We start from the raw sequence: 27681 nt of genomic DNA, 5'->3' as shown, positions 1-27681 counted from the left end.
GTCAATTTCACAATTTTATGGTCAAGTATTGATTTAAATTCAATGATGATGCTCATTGATCAATCCAAACTAAATATTTTTTGGAGCAATAAATGAAGGAAGGTTTTTATATAAAAGGCCTTTAAGACGAATTTAAAGAATTTGAGCCGTGGCTTAAATTTGAGATGCGTCTCAAATTCATTAAATTCGGACTCTGTACTCATATAAAGGGACGATTTATTTGTCCTCAACATTTATANTTTGTTAAATATAACGAGAGGTTTCAGCTGGTTTGGGGAAGGGTGGGGGGATGAAAAACTTACCTTCGCTTTTTCAATAAGGAAATATCTCTTCATCAGAAGTTTATTTATTGAAGAGTTCCCAGGAACCAATTCTCCATTGCAGTATACATAAAAATCATTTCCAGCAAAACTAAATATAAATCCTGTTAAAGAAATACACTTTTAATTTACATTTCAAGAAAATGCTGATGGTTGTTATTGCTAAATTCTAGACCTTCAACTCAAATAAACGATGGTAAATATATATTTTGAAATTTACAAATTCATTCAAATAAATGAAAATCTGGTCACATTTAAACAGATGCATTCAAAAAAAATTTTTTTTGTTAAAAAATTAAATAATACCTGAGATTAAAATTCATCAACTTTAAATCCCCTCCATCCCCAGTACTTACATACACAACCTAGATAGATTGATAGATAGAAAGATAGATTGATAGATAATTAGATATATAGATAGATAAATAGATAGATAGATAGTAAAATATATAGATAGATAGATAGATAGATGGAAAGATGGATGGTTTTCTTAACAAACAAAAAATAGCCGACCCAGTTTAGAATTAAGTGTAGCAGACCCAGGCTATATTACGCTTGATTCACTTCTAAAAGAGGTCTTTCATAAGCCGAGCTGATCTTGAAAAATCTGTCTATTTTTCAAAAAGATAGAAAGGAGGGCCAAAATGGCTGATCTCGAATAGAAGTAGGTATGATTTAACTTCAGAATAGAAAGAGTTTTGTAATTAGTTCCTGAAAACCTCCCTCTAATGAAAATTTTAGAAGTTTGAACTGTAGTTTAGAAAGGAGTTTCTAAAATGTTTCTTTAATAAAAATCTTAAAAGTAAAAGTTTTTTGGTGATACTGACACTTAAGATACTTCAGTACTCGTGCAATATACACTTATAAATCACAGTGATATATAGACACTTTCAAGTACCTGAACGAAAAATCGGCTTTTTCTCCGGCCACAGTTGTCTTTGACTAATACCATTCAACAGCGAATAGGCTGTTTAGTTTACCCTGAAATTACCCAAATAAGAAACATTTTTTCTGTAACAGAATAGTCTCACTATGGAACTCTTTACCTAGATATCTGAAAGACTCTCGAGGAAAAACTAGCTGTTTAACCATTGTGCAGGTTCATTGTTCGAGAACAAACCTAGACGTATCCCTGTATAAACGAACACTGTTCCAAGAGGACTCCAAAAGTTTAGAATATAGTGTAGCAGACCCAGTTTAGAATATGGTGTAGCAGACCCAGTGTAGAATTTTGTGTATCAGACCCAGTTTAGAATATGGTGTAGCAGACCCAGTTAAGAATATGGTGTTGCAGATCCAGTTTAGAATATGGTGTAGCAGACCCAATTAAGAATATGGTGTAGCAGACCCAGTTTAGAATAGATTGTAGCAGACCCAGTTTAGAATATGGTGTAGCAAATCCAGTTTAGAATATGATGTAGCAGACCCAGTTTAGAATATGGTGTGGCAGCCCCAGTTTAGAATTTGGTGTGGCAGACGCAGTTTAGAATATGGTGTGGCAGACCCAGTTTAGAATATAGTGTAGCAGACCCAGTTTTAATTATAGTGTGGCAGACCCAGTTTAGATTATAGAGTGGCAGACCCAGTTTAGAATATAGTGTGGCAGACCCAGTTTAGAATATAAGACCCAGTTCAGAATGTGGTGTGGCAGAACCAGTTTAGAATATGGTGCAGCAGATCAAATTAAGAATATGGTGTAGCAGACCCAGTTTAGAATATGGTGTAGCAGAACCAGTTTAGAATATAGTGCAGCAGACCCAGATAAGAATATGGTGTAACAGAACCAGTTTAGAATATGGTTTGGTAGACCCAATTAAGAATATAGTGTGGCAGACCCAGTTAAGAATATAGTGTAGCAAACCCAGTTTAGAATATGGTGTATCAGACCCAGTTTAGAATATAGTGTAGCAGACTCAGTTAAGAATATAGTGTAGCAGACCCAGTTTAGAATATAGTTTTACAGACCCAGTTTAGAATATGGTGTAGCAGACCCAGTTAAGAATATAGTGTGGCAGACCCAGTATAGAAATGAGTGTAGCAGACTGAATTTCGAATTGTGAAGCAGACCCAGTTTAGGTATGTATGCATTTAATAATAGCAGAGAGGTTGAAAAAGATAAAATATCTTACCTTATAATCTTTTAATAACTCCCAACCTTCAATATTAAATTTTCTTCCAAATTTTCTGAAAAACTAAAGAAATATATTTTTTGAGAAAAAAAATCAGGCTTTTAAAATTATTGTGAGACCTATAGGTAATGAATGTGAAGTTAAAATGTTCCATCCTTAAAAATTTCGAATTTAAATAATTTCAGTAATCCACCGATGTTAACGGAAAAATCTGCGAAACCATCATTTTTTTTCGTTAGTTTGATAATGTAGAAAGACTTTTAATAAATATGATAATATTTATATTTTCTTGTTTCCCTGATCCAACCCGCAGATAAGATTTCAGTTTCCTCTGATGGTACTCCGACCACCAGATGGAGATCTGGAACCTCAAGGTTAGAGATAACATGATCATACTCTACATCGTAGAGCAGAAGAAGTTTATCATGAACAGTAAACTTATCGCTAAACCAAATACAAAAAAATATCATTTTTTTGATCAAAAAAAAAAAGAATTAACATTTAAAAGTATTTTATTTTTTCAAATGTAAAATAATTTGCAATTTTAAACAATTAAAAAATTTAAAATTTCTTAAATTCATTTTCATTTTCAAATATTGAATGAAATTCAAGTTAATAATAACACAATCTTTGAATTCCAGCCCACATCATCTCGTTTCATCCTTTAACATTTTTAATTTTAAGTATAAACCCTTCCCACATTTTTTTAAAAATCCCTTTTAAAGGTTTTTCTTTGAGAATCTTAAAAGTCCTGGACTAAAAAGGAAATATTTGGATTAGAAAAATAAGATTCAAATACAGTTATGCAACAATGGAGTTCATACTTTTAGAACTTTATATATATATATATATATCTGATGCCACGAGGGAGGGAAGGCGTACTCAACTAATTTCTCTTTATAATGTCGTCGTCCAAATTCAACTTCTGCAGATTACGCTTCAGTTCATATTGCTGGATAATCCAAATTAACATATGTCGTTTATAACAATGTTCTCTTTATAGACGCAACAGATAGAAGAAAGATTAGTAGCGATCACCGTCGATAATTTTTCGCCGTAAGCCTATACCCCCTTTTCCTTTTTCGCGAACACTCCCTTTATATGAAAGGTAATTTAAAATCTTACTGAAACTTTTCTTAAAATTCATATTTTTAATTTGAGAAATAAGTTGGGTTGAAAATAACTGGCAATTGCAATTTGCAACGTGATTTTTAATGAGTCTCCATTTTAAGAGGAGCGAATAACAAAGATATTCATTATTCATCTTTTCTTGTCTGAGTGGTTTCTCACAAACGTGACTTTAATATGTTCAAGATAGAAAAATCAATGGCTGCTTGATAAAGGTGTTTAAGGGTAGAAATGTGAATCGGACATCCCATTCTTACATTAAAGGGTCACTTAAAAAACGTTTACTACGCCTATTAACAATTAAAAATTCATAGTTTGTTGTCCAGTTTCTTTAATATTTTCTAATATTTGGTTTCCTGAGAATATTTAAGAAAAGTTCAAGGTTTAAATCTCGTCTTGTAAACACGTAGAGGACTGGTAAATTCTAAAAAATATTATCATTGTCATCATTATCATTTAATGCTATAATTATAATTATTATAATTATTTAATAATTTGAATCCCGTTTTCTGTATTATTTTTTATCATTAAAACATAAATAAAAATGAAGTTTGGGTTTAAAATTATCAAAAGAAGAGGGGGATGGGGGCATTCCAGTGGATAATTTTTTATTCCTCCTCCCTCCCCCCTTTGTAAAAAAAAAATATTTCCCTATTCATAACTTTTAAAATATCTACCTGTGACGGAGTAAGACAAGTGTGACCAAAATGAATAACAGCGTCAGCATTCAGATGCTGGGCAGCAACCTCGTCAACACAGCATTCACCATAGCTAGTATCTCCCAGCACAAATACTTCATCTTCTATTCTACCCTTTATTAATTATATATTCACCAAAGCTAGTATCCCATAGCACAAATACTTCATTTTCTATTCTACCCTTTATTAATTATATATTCACTATAGCTAGTATCTCCCAAAACTTCACGTTCTATCATTCCCTTTAATGATTATATTCAACATAGCTAGTGTCCCCCAATACTTCATCTTCTGGAGGCTAGAAAGGCCAAAGCATTTTAATTAAAAGGAAACAATTTTAATAGGCATTTCGTTTTGTTACCTTCTTTGAAAACTGAGGAATGCTTTTTTCTAAATAAAAAATAAAAAAAAACGATTGGGAAATTAAAAAAGGTCGGAGCGAAGCATTCCAAATTGATAATTACTAACATGTATCCGTGCAGCAACAGCTGGTGCTAAACTGAGAAGAGAATCCGGGAACTGAAGAGCTACTCGTCTCAACCCTCGTTCACAGATCCAACTAAAATATTTTTCTTCTTTAAGGGACTGATCACGTTCCCTAAAACCCTTTAAACTGTTATTTTGGAAACAATGAGGCAGATTTGGTCGTTTCTTGAAGAAAAGTCCTTGAAAACTTAGCAATTTTCTCATACAAAAACAAAGATATCTTTGCCAGACACAAAGTTTTAAAGTTTACCAGACACAAAGTTTTAAAGCTTACCAGACACAAAGTTTTAAAGTTTGCCAGACACAAAGTTTTAAAGCTTACCAGACACAAAGTTTTAAAGTTTACCAGACACAAAGTTTTAAAGTTTACCAGACACAAAGTTTTAAAGTTAACCAGACACAAAGTTCTAAAGTTTACCAGACACAAAGGTTTAAAGAAAAAATTGTTTCATAAAATAATTCTTTTTTACCTCATTACATTAATTATTGAGTCAAAAGTTCTTTACTCGGGAGAAATTTCCCGGATTATGTCCAATTTTCATCTTTTTCCCACAAATCTTTGAAAACCATTTTCAAAACTTAAATTAAATATGAAAATATAACAGAAAGATCTAAAAGGGAACCCCGGCATCAAAGTAAAATCAAACAATTGATTAAAAAATAATCTTACCTGCAACATTTTTCAATTTCAAAAACTAGATCAAGATCGAGATCTGAATCCTGCGGAGTAAACGAAAGATCAATCTGACGTTCTAGAACATCCTGGGAAACGGGGTTTAAATAACGAAATTCTGCACTTAACTGAAATAAATCTTTTGACGAATAATCAGCATGAGAATGGAATGTTAGATTTATATCTTTGCAAGAGTTAAAATATTGTGACAAATTTAATTATGGCAATTGGCAAGTATAACCATTATGGCAAAAGTGACTTAAGGCAAGTGTAACTATATCAAGTGTAGTAATGACAAGTTTATTTATGGCAAGTATAGCAATAGCAAGTGAAGTTATGGCAAGTGTAAGAATGGTAAGTGTAATTATGGCAAGTGTAATAATTATGGCAAATGTATCTGTGACGTNCAATTTTATAAATTTATTAAAATTTACTTTAAATATGTGTTTTCAGGAAAAACAGACCTAAAATAAGATGTATTTCCTTTTTTTATTAAAAAGGGGGGAAAAGTTGTTAAGGTATTTTATTTTGTTGATTGAGAGTAAAACCTTTAAATTTTATGTAAATGCTAGCTTTGCCTGAAAACTTTTAATCTTTCTTTTTGATAAAAGTTAATCAACTCGGTTTAAAAATGTTAAACCAAGCTAAGAACATTTTCGGGGTTCCGCCAAGTTCTCCAATCAAAATTTGAGGCAAATCAGTCAAGGGGCTCATGAGTTATGATCAGATAAATTGGGACAAAGGCAATAGTATCAAACTTATGTTTATTTAATTGATAAATGATTTTAGACTAAAAGATCAATTTAAAGGGACAGTAAAGGAAAAATGAAAGGGGGTATAGGCTGAAAGCTAATCACTTTAGCTCTTGATCGCGACCCATGAAAGTTTTATCTGATAAGATAAGAGTAAAAACGGCTGAAACTGTCAAGCTCAAAATTCTTGAGGCCACTCCTGGGATGATTTATGAAAGATTGCTCAGAAATCCGCGACATTTTTTTTGGGGGTATTGCTTTATATTGTTCAAAGAGAAGATTTAAGAATACCTGGGCTAGATTTAGCTGCTCTGTTCTGTACTGGAGTTTAAGTATAGAATCTCTTTCAGGTGGAGTTAACATCTCTTCGACCTCAAGTAATCTTAGAGATAAAATTTCTCAACCATCGACTCTTTAATCTAATTCCGTTTAAAGTCCCTTTAAAGGGAGTGTTCGCGAAAAATGTAAGGGGTTCAGGCTTACGTCAAAAAATAATCGCTTTTGATCGCTACTAATCTTACTTCTATCTGTTGCGTCTAAAAGGAGAAAATTGTTAAAACGACTTATACTGAAGAACGTAGCGTCAATGCAAATTGAAAAAGCTTCAATATTCGACTCGTATCGTAAAATAATCAATTTAATTTTAAAAAATCTGTCAGATATTACAACCTATAGTCATCGATTATTCTTTCACTCATCCGTATATAGTTAATATATCATAATGTTTGTTATTAAGTTTTTATACAATGCGCAATTCCGCTAGGTGTCTCTACCACGTGTAATCATTCAAAACATTGAGAGCAGAGACATCTGGCGGCCAACTATTTCTGCGTTAAAAGTGCATCAGATACAAAACGAATAAAAAATATTATGAAATATTAACCATTTACCAATGCGTCAAAATATAATCGATGACATTGGTTGTAATATCTGAATGAATTGTTTGAAATTAAATTGATTTTTTTACGATCCGAGTCGTACATTGCAACTTTCTTAATTTGTATAGACGCTACGTTCTTCAGTTTAAGTCGTTTTTAACAATTTTCTCCTTATAGATGCAACAGATAGAAGTAAGATTAGAAGAAATCAAAAGCGATTATTTTTCGCCGTAAGTCTATACATCCTTACACTTTTCGCGAACATTCCCTTTAATTTTGAAAAAAATGGTCTTTTATTACCTCTTCTATTTGTTCCTGAGTACCTCCCTCTGCTCTTAATGTTTCTAATATTCCATCAACTCTAGCATACTTCTCCAGTAGTCTGAACACAAATACAAGGTTTGTTTTCCATAAACTTTCCGTTCAAACTAGAGATGGGCGCGTTCCTTTTATTCTATTTCAATATTTCATCGTTTGTGAACGACCCATTTCGTTGTTTATTTTTCAATAGTTAAAAAATGATTTTGTTTGTTCTCAAAACTAATATTTTTCATGTAATATCACTTATTCATTGAAAATCGTTTTTTTCATTACTCTGAACGATCCCTGGTCGTTCGTCCATTATTTATTTTAACTGAACGATACTGTAGTACACAAAAATTTCGTTCGTTTACAAAAACGATGCCTACCTCTAAGCTTCAAACTGTTTTTTTTCAAAGATTTATTGTTTCCCCCTCTTTTAAAAATCAGTTTTCCCCAGTGTGTTACTAATGAAATTTCAATATTAATAAGGTCGGAAAGTAAATTATTTTAAACTTGGTCATTCATTGCATCTCCCAAACCTAATAGTTCTAACCCCAAAATAACTAATTTAATCATTTTTTTGGGCTAAATAACAGCTGGTTGATAGAAACAACCGGTAATGTTACATCGTCTATACGCAACATCCCCCCTACTGAACTTCTGACCTACTAACTTTCCGACCTACTGCAATATCGGACCTACGCCAGCTGTTTATTTTAGTATTATTTGAGGGTTAGGTTAGGTTAAGACAATTTCTGGGCCGATCGCTGCGGCTAGGACAGGCTAGGGGGCCGAGCGCCGCGGCTAGGCCAGGCTGGGGCCCTGGCGCTGCGGCCACAAGTCCATATAGCAGCTGTAATACCACGTGCTAGTAGGTCGGATGTGTAGTATAGCGGATTAGGCGTAGGTCAGAAGTGGAGTAAGGCGGATATGTGTAGGTCGAAAAATACACCACCGAAACAACCCCACCCCCCTTATATTTAGCTCACTATTTAACAGCTCCCCCTACATTTACGAATACAATAGTTCTATTTGAAAAGTACCGCATGAATTAAAATAAAGAATTCTATTAACCCTAAAATATTTCAGGAAGGGGCTGCGTCAATGTCGGTAAGATGAATTTAATTGTGTATAATGNACCGCTGACAAGGGGGTTGCGTAACTAACCTAGAATTCTCCTCGGTGTCCTGTTCTGATCTGGATTTAAGGTTACATAGACTTTTCTGACACAGTAGAATTGTCGATCTAACCACCTTAAAGCAAATTAGACTTCAAATTAAGTATAAAGCAGTGCTAAGGATCCGGATCCGGAACCGTTGGATCCGCAAGATTTTGGCTTCCTTGATCCGGATCCGAAAAATTTCACTCTCAAAACCCAAATTTGAACTTTTGAAAAAGATAGATAATAAAAATTTCCTGATTTCTTAATGGTTTTTAAGTTTTGCATAAAATAAGCGAAAAATAAGACAAAAAAATTGAAAATTTTGAAAGAAGAAATAACCTGGATCCGGATCCGCATAAAAATTAAATGGATCTTAAGCACTGGTATGAAGTAAAGATTAATAGAATAAATACATTGACATAAGGGGATATATTTTTCTTCAGATTAAACACCATTTTTAAAGATTTTGGAAATAAATTGTTCTGGCTAATTTCCCTTGTAGTTAATACTTAAAACCCAAAATAAGAATCAATGTCCACAATTTAGTGATAAAAATCATAAATATTTGCATAAAATAATTGAAGGATAAATTTCGTTGAATAGGAAATACAAAAAATATATAATCATTAATTTCATTTTTTAAATAAATCTATTATAGTTGCCTGTCTAGTGTCTAATGTCTACCTGATCCAAGTTAATGTAGAAAAGATAAATAGCTTTAGATGGAGCTGTTGGAGCCACACTTTTCCTTAACTCCTGTAGATGGATGAAATTATGCTCCATTAACTAAATATAAAAAATATTCAATATAAGGTACAGCATGGATATTAACTCCTGTAGATGGATGAAATTATGCTCCATTAACTAAATATAAAGAATATTCAATATAAGGTAAAGCATGGATATTAACTCCTGTAGATGGATGAAATTATGCTCCATTAACTAAATATAAAAAATATTCAATATAAGGTAAAGCATGGATATTAACTTCTATAGATGGATGAAATTATGCTCCATTAACAATATAAAAAATATTCAATATAAGGTAACGAATGGATATTATTTTTTTTTTATTTTGTCAAACGTTTAATCAAACCTTCAAGTATGCCTTGATCAGTAAGGGATTATGATAGCATACACCGACTAGGTCAAGGAGCTATTGAACACTCCCTAACTTCTTGAATTGAACTTAAACCCACGAAATACGATATACAAAGAAAAATGCCACCTTAAAGAGCAACGGTAGACAGATTATTTACTAGAAAAAGGGCGTGAAGCACCCCCCGACGAAAGTCTGAGAAAAAATAATGTTCGTCATTATTCCTAACAGTGTTTCGGATCCGTATCATTTTGATGCGGATCCGGATCCGGATCCGCATCCGCATCCGTGATGATGGATCCGGATCCGAGGTAACTTTTGATTCTGTGAATCGGATTTTCCCTATTAAATGTTATGCAAGGTTATAATTTATAACTGTAGTAATCCTAAAGTTAAAAATGTCGTCATTACTATTATATAAATGTAAACATTAAATTATTAAAGATAATTTTGAAAAATTTTCGTCATGTAAATAATACATTTACGAACCATTTTGATTTATTTATTCCATGGTTTTGGTTAATTTTTGGCGCTACCCGGATCCATATCAACGTTTCCTGATACGGATCCGGATCCGACCAAATGATACGGATCCGACCGGATCCGGATCCGAAACGCTGATTCCTAAACCACAATTGAAAATAAAAAATCCCTTAGTTTGTATGTAAATGGACGCCTATGTTGAGCTAAGATTCCTCAATGTCAAGCATTTCTTGTTAAGGACTATGGAACAGTGTTGAGAGGAAACCTTGCCACCACAGATGTGATCCTGCTGTCTTTATATGTGTATCATTATTGTTCAATCTTTGTATGAGAATCATATCTGAGATGTTTACCTTTTCAGATATTATACAATGAGCTTGAACTCCATTGATTATATAAATTGCCAATAGAACCACCAGGAAAGCATCTTTATCATTTTATCATTTATTTATATTTTGTTCTTTGTTGATATTCAGATTGATCTGGAATAAGTATTCTATGTTGACATTGATAGATGCTTGTACCAGATTTTCAATCTGTTGGTGTAAAATTGGACAGGCAAGTTTCTTATCATTTGTAAAACTTTTCAATCCAAATTTCAACTAAGGAAAAAAAGATTTTTCAAGGGGGAGGGGGATATTTAAAAAATATACCGCAATGGTTTCAACCACTTATTAGGCTTAAATCTTCCAATCCTTGTACGTTCTAAATAAAGATATTTTCTCAAATTTCTCGCAGAAGGGGGCGGCGATTTTTTAGGAAAACGTAAACCCCTGTTTTAATCTAACCTGCTGAATTTGGTTTTCCTCTAGATATTTCTTCTCTCGAATATATCGGAAAATACGCATCGACTTGGAACCAAATCTTTCCAAGATAATATTCTCAATAGTAGCTGCTGTAATCTCCTGTACAAATGAATACGATATAAAAATTTGATTCACAGACAAAGGGTCAAACGACATTGGTCAAAATCGCGACAATGGGTAAAACGACAAAGGGTAAAAATGGAAAAAAAATATTTTATGTACTATTTCAGGGTTAGGTTATGTTAAGACAATTTAGGGGTCGAGCGCTGCTGCCAGGACAGGTTAGGGGGCTGAGTGCTGCGGCTAGTAATTAAACATTAAACATAACAGATCAATATGTAGTATTTCAGGGTTAGGTTAGGTTAAGACAATTTCTAGGCCGAGCGCTGCGGCTAGGACAGGATAGGGGGCCGAGCGCTATGGCTACTAGTTCTAATGAACATAAAAATATGTCAAATAAAAAAAAATTAGTCAAAAAGAAATTTTTCCCGTTTGTCGCGTTTTTGAGCGTTTGACATTTGACCCTAGGTCGTTTTAGTTTTACCCTATGTCGTTTGTTCCTATGGCATTTGACCCTAATGTAAAATGATGATGTAAAAATTTAATTTCAATAAATTATTAAGTTAAAAATCTTCTCTTTAAAACAATAACAAAAAAAGTTGGCGGATTTAATGATATTTGTCAGTGGATTTTCAAAATTTTACGACAATCCAACAGGTTTGAAGAAATTTTTTTGTAGTTGTGAGCATCGACTTCCCTGAGATCGTGTAGATTATCATGAAAAAGTACACCAATCAACCAATCAATCAACCAATCAAGTTATCAACCAATCCACTAAAATAAATAAACAATAACAATCTAAAATCTTATCATCGAAAAGCTTATCAATCAATCAACCAATCAATAATTCAATTAACAAATCAACAAATCACAAAACTTTTTTTAAAACAAAAACGTTTCAGTAAAAATTCAACTATTAAAACAAATTAAAATTAAGTACAAATCTGATAAATATTTGAAAAAGTCAATCTATCAAAATAAAAATAATCTTGCCTCAAAAATATGTTGATAATTAATTGTATATTGTCCTCCCCCAGCATCTCCAACTTTATCAATAAACCTGAAAACAAACAAAAAATATTTTACATTTTGATTTAATATATGTTCATTATAAATATAAAGTAAAGTACCATTTTAAAATCATTAGACTAGACAAACTCAAAAACTTCAAAAATTCGACTTTCAGACTATTAAAATTCAAACGGCCGGCCATAGTCATTTTTCTAATACTGTTTAAATCCCATTTACAACGTCATTCTTGTTTTTGTCCTTAACAAACCAACCCCCTAGATGGCTATAAATGAGCAAAGGCGATCTTTAAATAGTTTCTCAAAAGCATGTTTAGTGAAACACCCTGTATTTACCTGGTTCTATCTGTAGAGAGCATGGTTAAATATTGTTCCAAGTGTTCAAGCTCCTCTTCGCCTTTCCAATCTTTCCTCATCTGTAATTGAAGAAGGATAATTGGTACAGAGAGCTGAGCCCGCGATTTGAAAGCTTCGGCTCGGATCGTAGTTCCTTAATTTTGCAATAAATATTAAAATTTTTGCAAATTTGCAATTTTTTTGGCCGATTATTAAAGTGGAGCCCATGGGGTTTCCCTGCATTTCTGCGGACCCTGGATGATGCTCTCAATAAAGTCCCGTTTTAAGTAACAATTGACAATTATAAATGTAATATATAATTTGTTCAATATAAAAATTTAAGGACAAATAAATGGAAGAACATTCCCGGAAGACTGTTTAGATGAGGATGGTAAGCCCTGCTGCAAATTGGTAAAGCCCCCCCCCCTGAACCAGAGAAATCTATGGATTTCAGGGGATTTTCAGGCCTAAACGGGTGCTGAGTACACCACTGGAAAGAAAAATGTAAGCCCCCCCTGGACAAACTTCTGGCTAAGCCCCTGGGGCCTGGACGGAATTATTCACAGTGTTAAAATTTTCTATACTTGACAACTCACCCTATCTGTAAGGAGAGCGTGTCCAAGGTGACCTGAGACCTGGGCCCAGGGATCATAAAGCTCTGAGCTCAGAGTAAATATACTTCGTAATAATATTCCTCCAGTTCTAGATAATAAAAAAGCTAAAAATTAAGATCAACCATATAGCGGAGTCGATATCGTCTTAGTTATTATCAATGAAATCCACCAATAAGATGAGAAAAATCCTCGAACCTCGTACAAAGAGATTAACCTTATCTTGTTAGTGCATTTAATCCAAATATAAAGAAGACGATATGGACACCGCTACAACCATTTATTAATATTATAGGAGAATAATATTAGGCTTATTTGAAATCTTAAATCTTCACTTCAAATCAAATATAGACTGTGCCAATAAAGATGCTCAACTTGGAGACAAGATTTTCAATTAAAATATTCTTTAACCGCTGACAACAAATATAACCAGAAGTAAAAATATTATTTTGCCCCCCCCCCCTCAAAACAACTTTAATCTTTATATTTAGAAGTTAAATTTTATTTTATTTTTCACTCATGTTTTATATCCTTTATTCATGAATTAATTAATTAATTAAATTAATTAAATACATTTCCAAGATTTCCTTGATAAAAAAATGACTGAATAAAAAAATAAGAATGAATAGAAAATTGAAATTGAAACGTAAAAACATGTTCAAAACTCGAGAGTATAAGAGAAAAATGTTATTTGAAACATGATCTTGTTTAATTAAGCACTAATCAGTATTTATCAAGTCCAATCCAACGACAGATTAAGCTATTTTCTTATAGATATCTCTGAAGCTGCAATTAATAAGAAGCCACAGAGGAGTGAGATACGACCCTACAGCGTGACCTCTACAAGATGACCGGATCACAACTCCAGATGATACTACCGAAATTCCCCTCATGTTCCTACCTGGAGAATAATCCATCAAGTAAACAAGTAAGTATCCATTACTGGCCAATGAGAGATCCCGAAGATACCAGTTAAGAGTTTTTCACGGATTAAGCATAAGATCTCTCCAAAAAGGTTTAGCCGTGAATATCGAAATTTAAGGTTTAGCGTGAATATCGATTATCGAGTTCGGGCGCGCATACAAGATAAAAACCAGAAAACTAAATTCTAAATAAACCAACCTCTTGTCTTAATCTGACCTGTCAACCCTGCGCTCTGCTGCCTCCTCTATTATTTGATCCCGAAGAAGATGGTTTAATCTCTCCAGGTTCAGTTTCCAGTACAGACCTTTATCCTTCCTCTCCGTACTCTCTCCAGATATAAGATCCTACGACATTTTCCCTAGAGTCATATTTTCTAAAATATGCCATTTTTTGCTTTATGACTTTTTGCTATGTAAAACTTCTTAAGTCTACCCTCGCCGCAGCACTCCCCACCTATCCTGTCCCAGCTGCAGGTTTCGTCAACATATCCTGTCCCAGCTGCAGGTTTCGTCCACCTATCCTGTTCTAGCTGCATCGCTCGCCAACATATCCTGTCCTAACTGCAGGTTTCGTCCGCCTATCCTGTTCTAGCTGCATTGCTCGCCCACCTATCCTGTCTTAGCTGCATCTCTCGCCAACATATCCTGTCCTAGCTGCAGGGTTCGTCCACCTATCCTGTCCTAGCTGCATCGCTCGCCCACCTATCCTGTCTTAGCTGCATCGTTCGACAACATATCCTGTCCTAGCTGCAGGGTTCGTTCACATATCCATTCCTAGTTTCATCGCTCGCCCACCTATCCTGTCTTAGCTGCATCGCTCGCCAACATATCCTGTCCTAGCTGCAGGGTTCGTTCACCTATCCTGTCTTAACTGCATTGCTCGCCAACATATCATGTCCTAGCTGCAGGGTTCGTTCACATATCCTGTCCTAGTTTCATCGCTCGCCCACCTATCCTGTCTTGGCTGCATCGCTCGCCAACATATCCTGTCTTAGCTGCAGGGTTCGTTCACATATCCTGTCCTAGTTTCATCGCTCGCCCACCTATCCTGTCTTAGCTGCATCGCTCGCCAACATATCCTGTCCTAGCTGCAGGGTTCGTTCACATATCCTGTCCTAGTTTCATCGCTCGCCCACCTATCCTGTCTTAGCTGCATCGCTCGCCAACATATCCTGTCCTAGCTGCAGGGTGCGTTCACATATCCTGTCCTAGTTTCATCGCTCGCCCACCTATCCTGTCTTAGCTGCATCACTCGCCAACATATCCTGTCCTAGCTGCAGGGTTCGTCCACCTATCCTGTCCTAGCTTCATCGCTAGCCAACATATCCTGTCCTAGCTGCATCGCTCGCCAACATATCCTGTCCTAACTGCAGGGTACGTCCACCTATCCCTTCCTAGCTGCTGAGGTCGCCCACTCATCCTGTCCTAGTAGCAGCACTTAGCCTCTTTTCTTTCCTAGCCGCATCGATCGCCCACCTATCCTGTCCGGACCCGAACCGATGCGCTCTAACCCCCTTGAACACTTGATCTTGATATCGAATTTGGGTACTAATCATATTCAGGATGTACGCTTGATCCCTCAATTAAAATTATCTTTGCAGGGTATGACCAAAGACCATTGACCGCCATGGAATATTGAAGAAAATTCCCCATAGCTTGCCTTGGCTGCAGCCTCGGCCCATTTTGAATCCTCCGGCGCTTAATAAGGCCTAAAGCTTTATAAATATAGTATTTTATAAATACATTATTAAAAATAGTAAACAAGGATAGGCTAAAAGATAAATAGAAGCACAACAATACCTTCCTAATTGTTACTCGGATAAAAAGTTCAAGGGTACCGTTGTGAATCGTGCATATGACTCTTTAGCCAGGGGGTCAATCAAAATTACACAAAATTACAGATACAAAATAAATTAATATTGTTTACCTTGAGGTTTATATTTGGAGGAGAGAACATGAGTTTCTCATCTTGAACCTGAGAAGGAACCTCAGCTTCACCAGGAGAACTATCACCTGGAGAACAACAAACCAGGATTTTATCCAGGATCAGTCTCTTCACCTCCTTCTCTAGTCGGGACAACGAGGCCAGGGGATTCTCAGCCTCCTGCTCTGACTCCTGGCTCAGGTTCTTGTAGACCTGTAGGAGAAGGTCAGATACAAGAATCTTGCCAGATTTACAAACTTCTTCAGCCAATATAACAGCCTCATCCCCATACCTAGATACGCCTTTATTCATATATACAGTGAGAACCAGAGAACTGTGGAATATGAAGACGATATCAAAGCAATATAACAGCCTCATCCCCATACCTAGATACGCCTTTATTCATTTATACAGTGAGAACCAGAGAACTGTGGAATATGAAGACGATATCAAAGCAATATAACAGCCTCATCCCCATACCTAGATACGCCTTTATTCATATATACAGTGAGAACCAGAGAACTGTGGAATATGAAGACGATTTCAAAGCAATAATTAAATGATTTTGATCACTTTCTAGTCACTAAATCACTTTTAAAGTGAAATGAGTATGTTTACATCTCAAAATTACTGTGTCTTAATTGACTCCTTTAAGTCATACGAGTCTAAAAGTCGGCTTCCTATTCCAGAGTTTTCTGGTTCTCTCTGTTCGTATTCGAATTGTTTTAGTACAAGATTTAATGATTAGTAATTAGTAAAAAGTAAATGAACTACGTAAACGTAATTCTAGGATCAATGGTTTTAACTATTCTGCACAGTTCGACTAATTCTGGCTCTTCATTTAAGCTGAAACTTGATAATTTTGCAATACATTTTCGGTTTGATGAATAAAAATTCTAAAAATAAAATAAAATAAAATAAAATAAATAATTCTAATCATGAAATTTCTTTAATTAACTTCAACAAAGCGCCTGTAATAATTTCAAGTGGCTCTTCGATTAAATACTGAACATTTTTTTTTAATTATTGTTTTCTTCTCGAAAATCAAAAAGCTTTCATCGGGAGTGTTAAGGGGAGTGTTCGCGAAAAATGAAAGGGGGTATAGGCTTGATGAAAGCGGGTATAGGCTTATGAAATATCAACTATTTACGAATGCGTCGAAAAATAATTGACGTCTATTGTTTGTAATATCTGAATGATTTGTTTACGATACGAGTTGAATGTTGCATCTTTTTGAATTTGTATGGACACTACGTTCTTCGGTATTAGTCGTTTTTAACAATTTTCTCCTTATAGACGCAACAGATAGAAGTAAGATAAGCAATCAAAAGCGTTTTTTTATCGCATTAGACGCAACAGATAGAAGTAAGATTAGCGACCAAAAGCGTTTTTTTTATCGAATTAAGCCTATACCCTCTATCATTTTTCGCGAACTCTCCATTTAAAACAGAGAAACCTTCAGATTCAAACTAACACCCAAGTTCCCCTCCTCTTCCCCTTAAAAAATATTCGAGGGTAAATAAATGAACCGCCTATTAGAGACCTTAGCAAGTAAAAAGCTACTTTTTAAATAGACACAAAATGTAGATTTTATAATGATCACCTGGAGATTAGAGACAGATATTGAGGATAGTAGAGCATACTCTGAACATTATCAACCTATACAAGGATAGTAGAGCATACTCTGAACCTTATCAACCTATACAAGGATAGTAGAGCATACTCTGAACATTATTAACCTAGAAAAGGATAGTAGAGCATACTCTGAACATTATCAACCGTAACCATTGTATTGTGATTTGCAACGCAACATAAAATAAAATAAAATCAAAGAAAATAGAAAATTTAATATTCTCACAATAAAAAAAAGTTTTTTGAGATCTAAATAATATTTATTCTTGGTTTGCATAAATATTAAATACTATTAAAAACACTCAAAGGTGCTTTACAATTTGTTTACTATACTTGTAAACAAGTTTAAAACAGGTTTAACAATTTATTTTCGAATTTTACTTGTATACTAATCACGATTGTGCTGCACTTTACAGTGTTATGTTTAAAATCTGTGTATTAGAGTTTTACTTTACATTTACAAAGAAATTAAGAAAGTGTTTAAATTTCACAGGGTTATTTTATTGAATACGCAGATTGAACTTTTTTTATTGATTGATAAAATATAAACTTTGAGTCTTTACCTGGACAGTATAATCTGGGTTTCCTGGTTTCCTGGAATCTGAGACAGAAACGAGATCATGGTAGAGAAGAAAAGATAAACCTTGCCTCACATCTCGAATGCTTAAGCCTAATAAATCAATCAATCAATCAATCAATCATTCAATCAATCAACCAATCGGATAACAATTTTGTTTGAAACATTTTGATCTTCTAATAACGTTTTAATTGAATCTTTTTGCTATGGATGAGATAAATAAAAATAAAACTTCAATACCTTTGCGTTAAAATCAGAAAAAAATTTACAAATCTAAAAATGGAATTTTTAATGAAATATACCTGTTGAACTACAAATTTGCCCTAGAGTTTTACTACCAAAATTAAGAATATTACTAGCAATCTAAAAAGAAAATAATTTGATCAAATTCTGGAATAAAATTATATAAATATTTATGCATGAATGCAAATGGCCATGAGAGAGGAAAAAGTTTTTCACTGTCTCGGTTCCGGTTCTTTTTCACGGCAAATTTATAAACAAAATCTACCCATCCTCACAGGGTTTGGAAAAAGTCGTGTTTTTTTCGACAAAAAAAACACCCTAAAGGGTTTTATTGGGTTTTTTGCTTTTAAAGGTTTTTCAATTTAACAGTAGTTAAAACCTAATAAAATTTAACTTAATAATAGGACTATTTAAGCAATAGGTGAACTTTTTAGTTATGAAAAATAATAATATTGTTGTAATAATAGGCTATAATCATAATAAACACAATAATATCACCTTCCTTCTTCATAGGGGAAATAATGCAATATTTTGATATTTTAATTCTATGAATTTTCCATTTTCTCACTTGGATACATATTTCTAATTGGGGGCGGGGTTACTCAGATTAATCTGTAGATATCTATATGCTCAAGAAGGAAGACCACTGTTAAATACCTAAAAACTTCAAATCTCTCACACAGAATAATGCTAAAGGAATTTTATACCCTTATTCTATCGCAACATATTTTGAAAACTCACGAGAAAAGAATAAATGTGTCGTTTTAGTGCTGTAAACTCCCTTAAAATCAATAAAAGACCTTATTTTCTGAAGAGTTTATCATTTTAAGAGTGAAAAAGGGCAATAATTAGAAAAAAAAAAAAAACAATAAAACCCAAAAAATCCCAATTAAAGATGTTTTTTTTAAAGTGGGGTTTCTGGGCTTGGTTTTTTCATGCCTAAGGTCCTCATATAGTCGCACTCAAATAAGGTATATTTTATTTGATATATTAGTATATTCGGCGTGGCATGAGAAAATAATAAACCTCAAATAAAATATATTTTATTTGATATTTTAGTATATTCGGCGTGGCATGAGAAAATAATAAACCCCAAATTGTAAATCGAAATTTCGGAGCAAAACAGATTTTAAAAAAAATATGAAGGGAAATTTAATATAAATATTCTAACTGGAAACTCAAAATCATAAAAAATGTTGTTGCAACAATACGTGATACTAGTTGATCAATGTCAGCTGGAAACTAAATATAATAGTTTTTGGTAGCCAAAGTTACTCTTCATCAATTGTCATCTTTACATTACGCACTACGCAGTGATTAGGATGCATTTAATTTGGATGCGGATCCGCACTGGAAAAAAATCCGGATCCAAAAGCATTTTTGCAGATCCGTATCCTAAGCCAAAATGTTGCGGATCCCGGTCCCTAAGCACTGCATCAACGGCTACAAAAAGGTTTAAACACATTTCGAATATGGTCTAGTCTTACAAGTGGTGAATACTTCGTGAACTGTTTATTATGTAGATATTCATGTACAAATATGAATATACCTGAGACACGCCTGGTCCAAAATATTCTTCGAGAAGTACTTCGCAAAGCTTCGTTTGTGCATTACTCATTTTAACTCAGTTTCTTCATTTGTCTGAAATTCTTATTAACGTAAATATAGGACAGGTCAGAGGGCCGGACGCTGCGGCCACACATCAAAATATAGCCTTGTTTGTCAAAAACAGAGTATTTTCCTGTTAAACATTTTTTAGACAACCCCTCCCCCTCCTATCAATTTTGTACATGGAGTTCGTATGTTTCACATGTTCAAAGTCGGAAATGTGACCTCAGCACCCGGAGCTCTAGCATGTCCTAGTCGCGGCGCTCGGTCACTAGCCTATCATAGTCATAGCGATGAGCCCCCTTGCCTGTCCTAACCGCAGCGCTCGGCCCAGAAATTGTCTTAACCTCGCCCTCAAATGATACAGAACAAATGTAATATTGGTCATGCACAAAATGTATACGAGGGAGGGGAGGGGCCGGTACAAAATGTGTACAAAAGAAAAAACCCCAATGTTGATAGAAGGGACCGGTGGAAGAGGAAAGGGTTTACCAAAAACTGCCAAGGAACAATTTCACACGTTTAATTTATTTTTTAATTTCTTTAATTATTTTCCGTTCTATAGAAACTAGGGTCTGTCCTAGTGAACGCTTTTCGGACCCCCCCCCCTCCTATCAATTTTGTACATGACCAAATTAGTATTTATTTAGTATTATTTAGGGTTAGGTTAGGTTAATACAGTTTCTGGGCCGAGCGCAGCGGCTAGGACAGGCTAGGGGGCCGAGCGCTACGGCTACGGGTTAGGTCAAGTTTAGACACTTTCTGTAAGATCCGTGTACAAAATTGATAGGAGGGGGGGGGGGCCAAAAATGTTCTCTAGGAATATACCAGAAACTATTTTGTTGCAGTTGGCAACCAAAATTTTAATGTTAATAACGAGAAAAACTTAAATTCGCTCAAGGAAACTGGTATTTAAAAAACAGTTTTAGTTACTTTTGACAACCCTTAAAAATGATTATTATGACTTTAATAACAGTTAAGCACGCACCTTTAAAAGGTTTCCGTATTTAATATGAGTCATTCAAAACAGTACAGGGAGTACAAGCCGAGCGCGCGCGTATTACAAAATATCAAAAAACAGATGCGATACATAGGTTTAAAGTATAAACTTATGAATACATTTACCGCGTAAAAAAATGATCAAAAAATGTGTTCTTCCTCATAAATGAATTCTAGGAGGCATGACAAAAACATTTATCGGGTGCACGCTTCAGTCCACCACAACAAAGCGACCGACAAGTAAAAAGCTAAAGGTAGGAATGAGTGGTATGCCGCGTTAAGTTTTCAAAACTTTCATCAGACAAAATAAACATCGTCTTTTCTTGAATGAAAACAAAACCGATGGTGTGCCTACGCAAATCCAGTGTTGTCCAGTGTACTCCACTTCTTCTGACCTACGCCAAATCCAACCGTACTACACATCCGACCTACTAACTAGCAGTGGCGCAACTAGGGGGGGGGGCGAACCGAGTTTCGCCCCCCCCTCAGCATTTTTCGCCCCCCCCTCGACCCTGACACTATTTACTATAATTTTTGNCCCGTTACCCCCCCTAATAACTTTCAGATTTCGCCCCCCCCTCAGAAAAGGCCTAGTTGCGCCACTGCTAACTAGTACGTAGTTTTACAGCTGCTATATATGTACTTGTTGCCGCAGCGCCCGGCCACGGATGTTAATTCGTATAGACAATGTAATTACCATAAAAGTCAAAAACAAATAGTTTCATAATTTAGATCTAAAATACAGGGTGTCCCACATCAAATAAGACCGCGTCAATGGGTCTAAATTACGATTTGGGGGACAAATTAGAAAATTTAAGAAGAATGAATCATTTTGAAAAATTTGATAAGGCTAATTGAAATTTTTTTTTGCAGAAAATGCTAGATTTTTCGAGTATCATGTGCGTATGTTGGCATTAAAGATTGGAGATAATCTAATATGATATGGGACTCTCTATGCACCAAGTTCAATCAGAGGCTACAGACCTTCCATAAATCCCTCGTGGGGGACGTGGGGTTGCCAGGTGGGGACAGTGCCCTGCACTGCCGGGCCATCACCTATGTCGGCCACCATAGCTATATGTTGTCAAAATATCTTCTTTACATAAGGAAAAACAGTGCAGTTTACTCTGGAATAGGATATCTCACATATTTGGGTTTTCAATTACAGTATCTCTCTAAAACTATCAGCGACACCATAAAAAACATTTCCGCCCCAAATTACTTTTTATAGGGTTGATTGCAGTGATTCTATATTCATTATAATAATTTCTAATTTGCTATTTCCAGCAACACAGCTTTTTTTAAATCCACTTTTGTTTTAATGTAAACACAGCTAATTAATTTTATGAACACTTTAGATTTATAAAATAAACTGGATTATTACAATATTAGGAAACATTTATAAAAGAAAGCACCCTTATTTTTTTTAAAATTTTGACATCTGTTACAGTTAAAATTTATTTTTATCATTTTAGGGTTAGGTTAGGTTAAGACAATTACCGGGCCGAGCGCTGCGGCTAGGGGGGCGTGCGCCATGGCTAGGACAGACCTTTATACATTTTTATGATTAATGATTTATAAAGCACATTTTCGTGTAGCCAATTAACAGACAAACAAAATTTGCAAAATCAAAATTAATGTACTGCAAACCGACACCCATCCCTAAATTCGTAACAGAAGTGTTAAACCTAGCTATAACTTGTACATTTCAGAAAAATGAGATTTCCTGAAAGTTTGAAGAATATCCTAAAAACTGTGACAGTTCAGAGGGAGGATAAGCATTCTCCTATAATAAGGGTAAAAGTTATTTTATTTGATGCAGTTGAAATAAGTTTCTGACATTTTTACAATATAAAGTTATACCCACGTAAAATTTTAAATTTCTACCCCACGTACCGTTGAATGTATTTTACCCAATTTTATGTCTAATTTTGTTGAAATACAACTACATTTTTTTACTCTTTTTTTTGACTCTAGGAATTTTTGGATTTACAGTAGGACCAATAAAACTACAGGAATAATGCCACAACTCTTTGACTCCACTTATGATTTTGAAACGCATCAATTGTGCAGTGCCTATAAGATGCACTTTATTGATAAATGTATCCCGTCCTATTCTACCCTGCTCCTCAAAAAAAAGCACTAAATAAAACAAATTTCCACAATTCTTAATCTAATTTTTCTTCTTTCACGACAATGTGTTAATTTTTCCATTTTTATTTTAAGAATGATGACCCTGATGTTCACTATACCCCTCCTGGTCAGTACCCAGCTAGTGGACCCAAACCTAGCAAAGTAGGAGTTCTTTTCTACTATATGAGGTAAGTTAGCAATGTAGGAGTACTTTTCTACTATATGAGGTAAGTTAGCAAAGTAGGAGTACTTTTCTACTATATGATGTAAGTTAGCAAAGTAGGAGTACTTTTCTACTATATGAGGTAAGTAAGCAAATTAGGAGTACTTTTCTACTATATGATGTAAGTTGGCATAGAAGGAGTATTTTTCTACTAAATTGGGTAAGCCTAGCAAAGTAGGAGTACTTTTCTACTATATGATGTAAGTTGCCAAAGAAGGAGTACTTTTCTACTATGATGGGTAAACCTAGCAATGAAGAATTACTTTTCTTATATAAGAAGCAAAGTAGAAGGAATTGTTTAACTTTGTGTTGTTGTTTTAGTTTTCTACTGAAAGAGTTACATCTAGCATTTAGCAAAGTTGAAGTATGGAACCAATTATTACTAATTATAGAGAATAAAATTTTGAATTTGTTTTAAATGAATGAAACCTAAGAAGTGAAGGGGAGCAAAGAATTACTAATTCAAAAATGCATCCTTGCATTCCATTTTTAATTATTTTAAATATGAACAAAAAGAAAAATAAAAAATTCAATTTTAAATTATTAGATTTCATATATTTCATATTTTTATTCAACTACAAAGCACGAGATAATACAAATAGCAAATCACAATTTACTATGTAGTTCGGACCCGCCTAACCAGAGTTGGTTGTTTTGATTGGTTGGCCCATTATAAGTAAATAAATAGATGGATGTACACTGTACAGTGTACATTTTAAACAAGACAATGATGATAAATCATGAATAAGGTAAGGAGGGGGTGAAAAAGTATAAGGGAAAGGGTGGGTACTCAAGGGAAGGGTTGTAACAGAGGGTAACATACATTATTAGAATCATGTTTATGAATTACAAGGTGAAGAAGAAAATTTTTTTTTTTAAACAGTTTTCCAGATTTAATTTCTTTAAGCTCTAATGCAATCGAATTCCATATTTTTGGAAATAAAGCGGAAGGAAAACATTCTAGAGTTTTAAAAAGAACCCGCTCAAGTTTATATGATTTTGTTCTATTTGGTTCAACTAAAGAATTAATGAAGGAAGCTGGAAGGTTTTTATAAAAGTATTTATGCATAAAAGATAGAACACCTAGTTTATATGTATCATCAAGATTTAGAAGTTCTAATCAGAAGAATATTAGGATCTGAATGTGCTTTAAACGAATTATTATTTACTGCTCTAATTGCCCTTTTTTGCAAAGATTTGATTTCCTGTAGTTTAGCATTTTTTACACCCCCCCATGTTATAATTCCATATTCAATATGTGGCCTTACAAGTGCATTATAAACTAGTGGGCGAATGTTTAATGGTAAAAAGTTTTTAATCTGATTCAGAGCAAAAATTGAGCTAGCAATCTTATTTGAAACATGTTTTTTTTGATAATCCCAATTCAAAAAAGATTTTGTTTAGTCTGTGTCTTTGCATTGTTGGACTGCTATTCCTGACAAAGACCACATATGTCTACGTAAGTATTTTTTTTCAAGTAAAATAATATATTGAAATAATTTTAAGATATTAAAGATATTTAAGATATTGTGTTTATCCATGGGGTGTTCCAAAAAACATGGAATTGAATTCGACTTAGAATTGTAATGAGGCTAATTTCAAAAGTCATTATTATTAAGTCTGCCAGAGTATATTTTATGTAAATTTTATGTATATTTTTCTGGAAAATTGTATTATGTGTTTGTAAGATTTCTGCCAGATGAATAGTAAATAGGAAAATTGCACTGTGGGTGAATTCATAAATTGGAGCTGTCTGATTTTACGAGGACAAATAGCATGCAATCAAAATATAAAGTAAAAAACAGATGAAATATTCTACAGATTACAGCTTTTCTATTTAGCATCACTATTGTCGATACAAAAGCAAAAAAGCGTTAAGTCAAAGAAGTAAAAACTATTAGTTTTGGAGGGGTTTTTAGCCCCATTTGGAATGTGAGAATTTGTTAAGCCCTCTCCCCCCCCCCCTCTTTAAAAATTCCTGTATTACGCCCCTGACCCTTGATTATCAGGATGAGGACAAGCCGGATATCCTGATGATGAGTTCGATCCTGATTGCTGTCGGGTTCTTCTTCCTTGGAATCTCAAACACTATCGAGAACAGGGAAATCGAGCAATTAATAATCGAAACTCAACTTATCATTGAAAATTCACCAATAATCAATTACTCTGTACAATAAAGCTCTTTGCTCTTAAAACATAAACTAAAAAATTAATTTTTTTTAAATTAACCATTAATAAATCAATTTATCTTTGATAAATCAATTAATCATTGATAAATCAATTTATCAATTTATCATTGATTTATCAATGATTTATCAATTTATCGTAAATCAATTAATCATTGATAAATCAATAAATCATTGATAAATCAATTAATCATTGATAAATCAATTAATCATTGATAAATCAATTAATCCTTGATAAATCAATTAATCATTGATATATCGATTAATCATTGATAAATGAATTAATCATTGATAAATCAATTAATCATTGATAAATCAATTAATCATTGATATATCGATTAATCATTGATATATCGATTAATCATTAATGAATCAATTTATCATTTATAAATCAACTAATCAAGAATAAATCAATTAATCAATAATAAATCAATTAATCATTGATAACTCATTAATTCATCAGACTGAAAGACATACGTCAAGACAAATCATCAGTCAGTCAAAAATTGTCAATTTATCTTCAATTACTATTAATACTTAATAAAAAGAATACTTGAAATATGAGTCTGTATAAATATGCAAATCAATATAAATATTACAAAGCATGCATTGGATACATATTATATATCTATCGTCAATACATCAAGTAATCATCATAAATTAATCTTTTAATATTAAAAAATCAATTATCTACTGTTAATTACTTAATCGTCAATAAATCAACTATAATCATCAAAAAAAAAAAAACTATTAATCAATGTATTAAGATATTTGGTAAATAAGACTGTTTATTTTTGTAGATATGTATCAAGAATAATTACCAAATTAAAGTATATTGTGATCGATAAAATCTTTAATTGATTGATTGCTCGTAAAGGGAACGACGAAAGCTGATCTCATACCTTGAGGTAAAAACTAAAATAAAAAAAATTATTAATAAAAATACTTACATTACTGTCAAACCTTCGGCCCGTGTACGGCAGATTACTGCAGTACACAACGAAAGCGAAGTTGAGGGTTGCGGAGGTTATATAAAAAAAATTAGCCTTTTAAGTTGAGTAAAAGTCCTTAATTTTTATCAAGTTGTTTTGCGACGTTTTTGCAGAGAATAAGAATACTGTTCAGGAACTGGTTTTTGTAAGTTATAACTTGATAGAAAGCCACTTGTTTAATTAATGTTTACCCTGTGGGTAGTTTCAGGCGTAGAATTATTTACCCCCCCCCCCTCTAAAGATTTTTTTGGGAAAATGAAAATTAATTATCAGCTGGCAAGTTTTTACAACATTAATTATAAATTTTTCCCTTTAAATCAAGTATTTCCCCGAATTCAGCCACAAAATATTCAGAACAAAAAGTTGGCGATCTGAATATGTAAGCTACAATATTCATTCAATACTAGGATAAAATATTTGTCATCATCTTGGTATTTTCATGTTAGCTAGCATCATAGTTATTATGTAAAATAAATACTTTGCCAAAATGTGACATAAATGTGAGTTAGGAAGAAAAAGAGAGCCTGACAAAAAAATCATAGCGGAACACATTTTTATTTTCAGGGAAAAATTGAAGAACTTATGAGTCAAAACAGGAATCCAAGGCCCCTGGACAGCTAAATGACAACCAGGACAAACTGTCGACAAGTTGGACCATGTATTTGCATTAGGGGTCCTTCTTCCTGTAGTTTGAAATACTCAATATTATCTCATATATAATAATCTCGTTAATATTTATAAAAATAGGAAATGACATTATTTTTATCAACTTCCTTTTCTTTAATTATCTTGGCTGTTTTTTTTTACAAGATATTGGCTGTTTTTCTAGTATCAATTGTGCAATACAAAAAAAATCCTTAATTTATGGGAAAGTGGTGATTAAACAAATGTTAACGTTTTTACTTATTTTGCAATTTTTACTATTACACGATTAGAGTCGTATTGATAAATTTACAAAAAAAAATATAAATTTACAGAAAAAAGTATAAATTAACAGAAAAAAATTGGAACAAAATGTAATTTAAAATTTAAATATTGCAAATTAATTTCTTAAAGATCATAAATTGAAATCTTTTAACACCTAAATTCAATGCTTATAACAATTTTTTCTCCCAGTTAACTTTTGTCATCTAGCAAAATGCTCATCTAATGGAAGCATTTCGCACATTGCAGATTGTTTATGCAATATGCCACAACACTTTCCTCGTGCATTTATTCCTTATTGTTTTAATTTAAAAAAAATATATATTTAGAATTGATATTGTAAAATAAATTATGGATGAGCAATA

The 27681-nt window shown here is 33.5% G+C and overlaps 5 protein-coding genes across 5 annotated transcripts in view; 2 read left to right on the top strand and 3 right to left on the bottom strand.

Annotated features, from left to right (window-relative positions):
- The window catches only part of LOC111700973 (2-(3-amino-3-carboxypropyl)histidine synthase subunit 2), a 13780-nt gene extending 8102 nt beyond the window's left edge, over positions 1-5678 (bottom strand). The window contains exons 1-9 of the mRNA XM_023472066.1: positions 5667-5678; positions 5432-5562; positions 4744-4834; positions 4255-4389; positions 3934-4001; positions 2747-2893; positions 2450-2504; positions 627-685; positions 303-411 (exon numbers count right to left, since the gene is read on the bottom strand). Coding sequence (XP_023327834.1) covers positions 303-411; positions 627-685; positions 2450-2504; positions 2747-2893; positions 3934-4001; positions 4255-4389; positions 4744-4834; positions 5432-5562; positions 5667-5678 — 807 coding nt within the window. The remainder of the gene's footprint in view (positions 1-302; positions 412-626; positions 686-2449; positions 2505-2746; positions 2894-3933; positions 4002-4254; positions 4390-4743; positions 4835-5431; positions 5563-5666) is intronic.
- Positions 838-27681, top strand: LOC111700980 (uncharacterized). Its single transcript, XM_023472078.1, has 7 exons — positions 838-895; positions 22571-22655; positions 23085-23179; positions 24619-24673; positions 25224-25319; positions 26282-26308; positions 26957-27681. The coding sequence occupies exons 2-7, from the start codon at positions 22575-22577 to the stop codon at positions 27011-27013; spliced, it is 411 nt and encodes a 136-aa protein (XP_023327846.1). The 5' UTR covers positions 838-895; positions 22571-22574; the 3' UTR covers positions 27014-27681.
- LOC111700972 (DNA-directed RNA polymerase III subunit RPC3-like) lies at positions 6322-9354 on the bottom strand. The gene is made up of 4 exons (XM_023472065.1): positions 9214-9354; positions 8535-8620; positions 7365-7446; positions 6322-6558 (listed from the first exon to the last, which is right to left on the bottom strand). The coding sequence occupies exons 1-4, from the start codon at positions 9310-9312 to the stop codon at positions 6322-6324; spliced, it is 504 nt and encodes a 167-aa protein (XP_023327833.1). The 5' UTR covers positions 9313-9354.
- LOC111700976 (DNA-directed RNA polymerase III subunit RPC3) lies at positions 10852-20168 on the bottom strand. Its single transcript, XM_023472069.1, has 10 exons — positions 19801-20168; positions 18311-18371; positions 17995-18101; positions 17403-17458; positions 15803-16091; positions 14093-14220; positions 12938-13043; positions 12342-12421; positions 11971-12037; positions 10852-11016 (listed from the first exon to the last, which is right to left on the bottom strand). The coding sequence occupies exons 1-10, from the start codon at positions 19867-19869 to the stop codon at positions 10867-10869; spliced, it is 1113 nt and encodes a 370-aa protein (XP_023327837.1). The 5' UTR covers positions 19870-20168; the 3' UTR covers positions 10852-10866.
- LOC111700974 (betaine--homocysteine S-methyltransferase 1) overlaps positions 13649-27681 on the top strand; it is a 38094-nt gene continuing 24061 nt past the window's right edge. Inside the window, exon 1 of the mRNA XM_023472067.1 lies at positions 13649-13880. Within this exon, the coding sequence (XP_023327835.1) occupies positions 13800-13880 (81 nt within the window). The 5' untranslated portion in view covers positions 13649-13799. The remainder of the gene's footprint in view (positions 13881-27681) is intronic.

The sequence above is a fragment of the Eurytemora carolleeae genome, unplaced genomic scaffold (genome assembly GCF_000591075.1).
Source record: "Eurytemora carolleeae unplaced genomic scaffold, Eaff_2.0 scaffold386, whole genome shotgun sequence".
NCBI lineage: Eukaryota > Metazoa > Arthropoda > Copepoda > Calanoida > Temoridae > Eurytemora > Eurytemora carolleeae.
The sequence above is the reverse complement of the archived record's forward strand: the minus strand, read 5'-3'. Positions and strand labels throughout refer to the sequence as shown.

Coding starts and splice junctions, on each gene's coding strand:
- LOC111700972 (XM_023472065.1), bottom strand. CDS start 9,312: ATGGAGCATAATTTCATCCATCTACAGGAGTTAAGGAAAAGTGTGGCT. Junction 8,621..9,213: donor TCTACATTAACTTGGATCAG/GTAGACATTAGA, acceptor ATTTGCTTTAAG/GTGGTTAGATCGACAATTCT. Junction 7,447..8,534: donor GACACCGAGGAGAATTCTAG/GTTAGTTACGCA, acceptor ATTTGTGTTCAG/ACTACTGGAGAAGTATGCTA.
- LOC111700980 (XM_023472078.1), top strand. CDS start 22,575: ATGAGATTTCCTGAAAGTTTGAAGAATATCCTAAAAACTGTGACAGTT. Junction 25,320..26,281: donor ACACTATCGAGAACAGGGAA/ATCGAGCAATTA, acceptor TCGTAAAGGGAA/CGACGAAAGCTGATCTCATA. Junction 26,309..26,956: donor AGCTGATCTCATACCTTGAG/GTAAAAACTAAA, acceptor TTTTATTTTCAG/GGAAAAATTGAAGAACTTAT.
- LOC111700976 (XM_023472069.1), bottom strand. CDS start 19,869: ATGAGTAATGCACAAACGAAGCTTTGCGAAGTACTTCTCGAAGAATAT. Junction 18,102..18,310: donor GCAAATTTGTAGTTCAACAG/GTATATTTCATT, acceptor TTGATTTATTAG/GCTTAAGCATTCGAGATGTG. Junction 12,038..12,341: donor CTCTCTACAGATAGAACCAG/GTAAATACAGGG, acceptor GTTTGTTTTCAG/GTTTATTGATAAAGTTGGAG.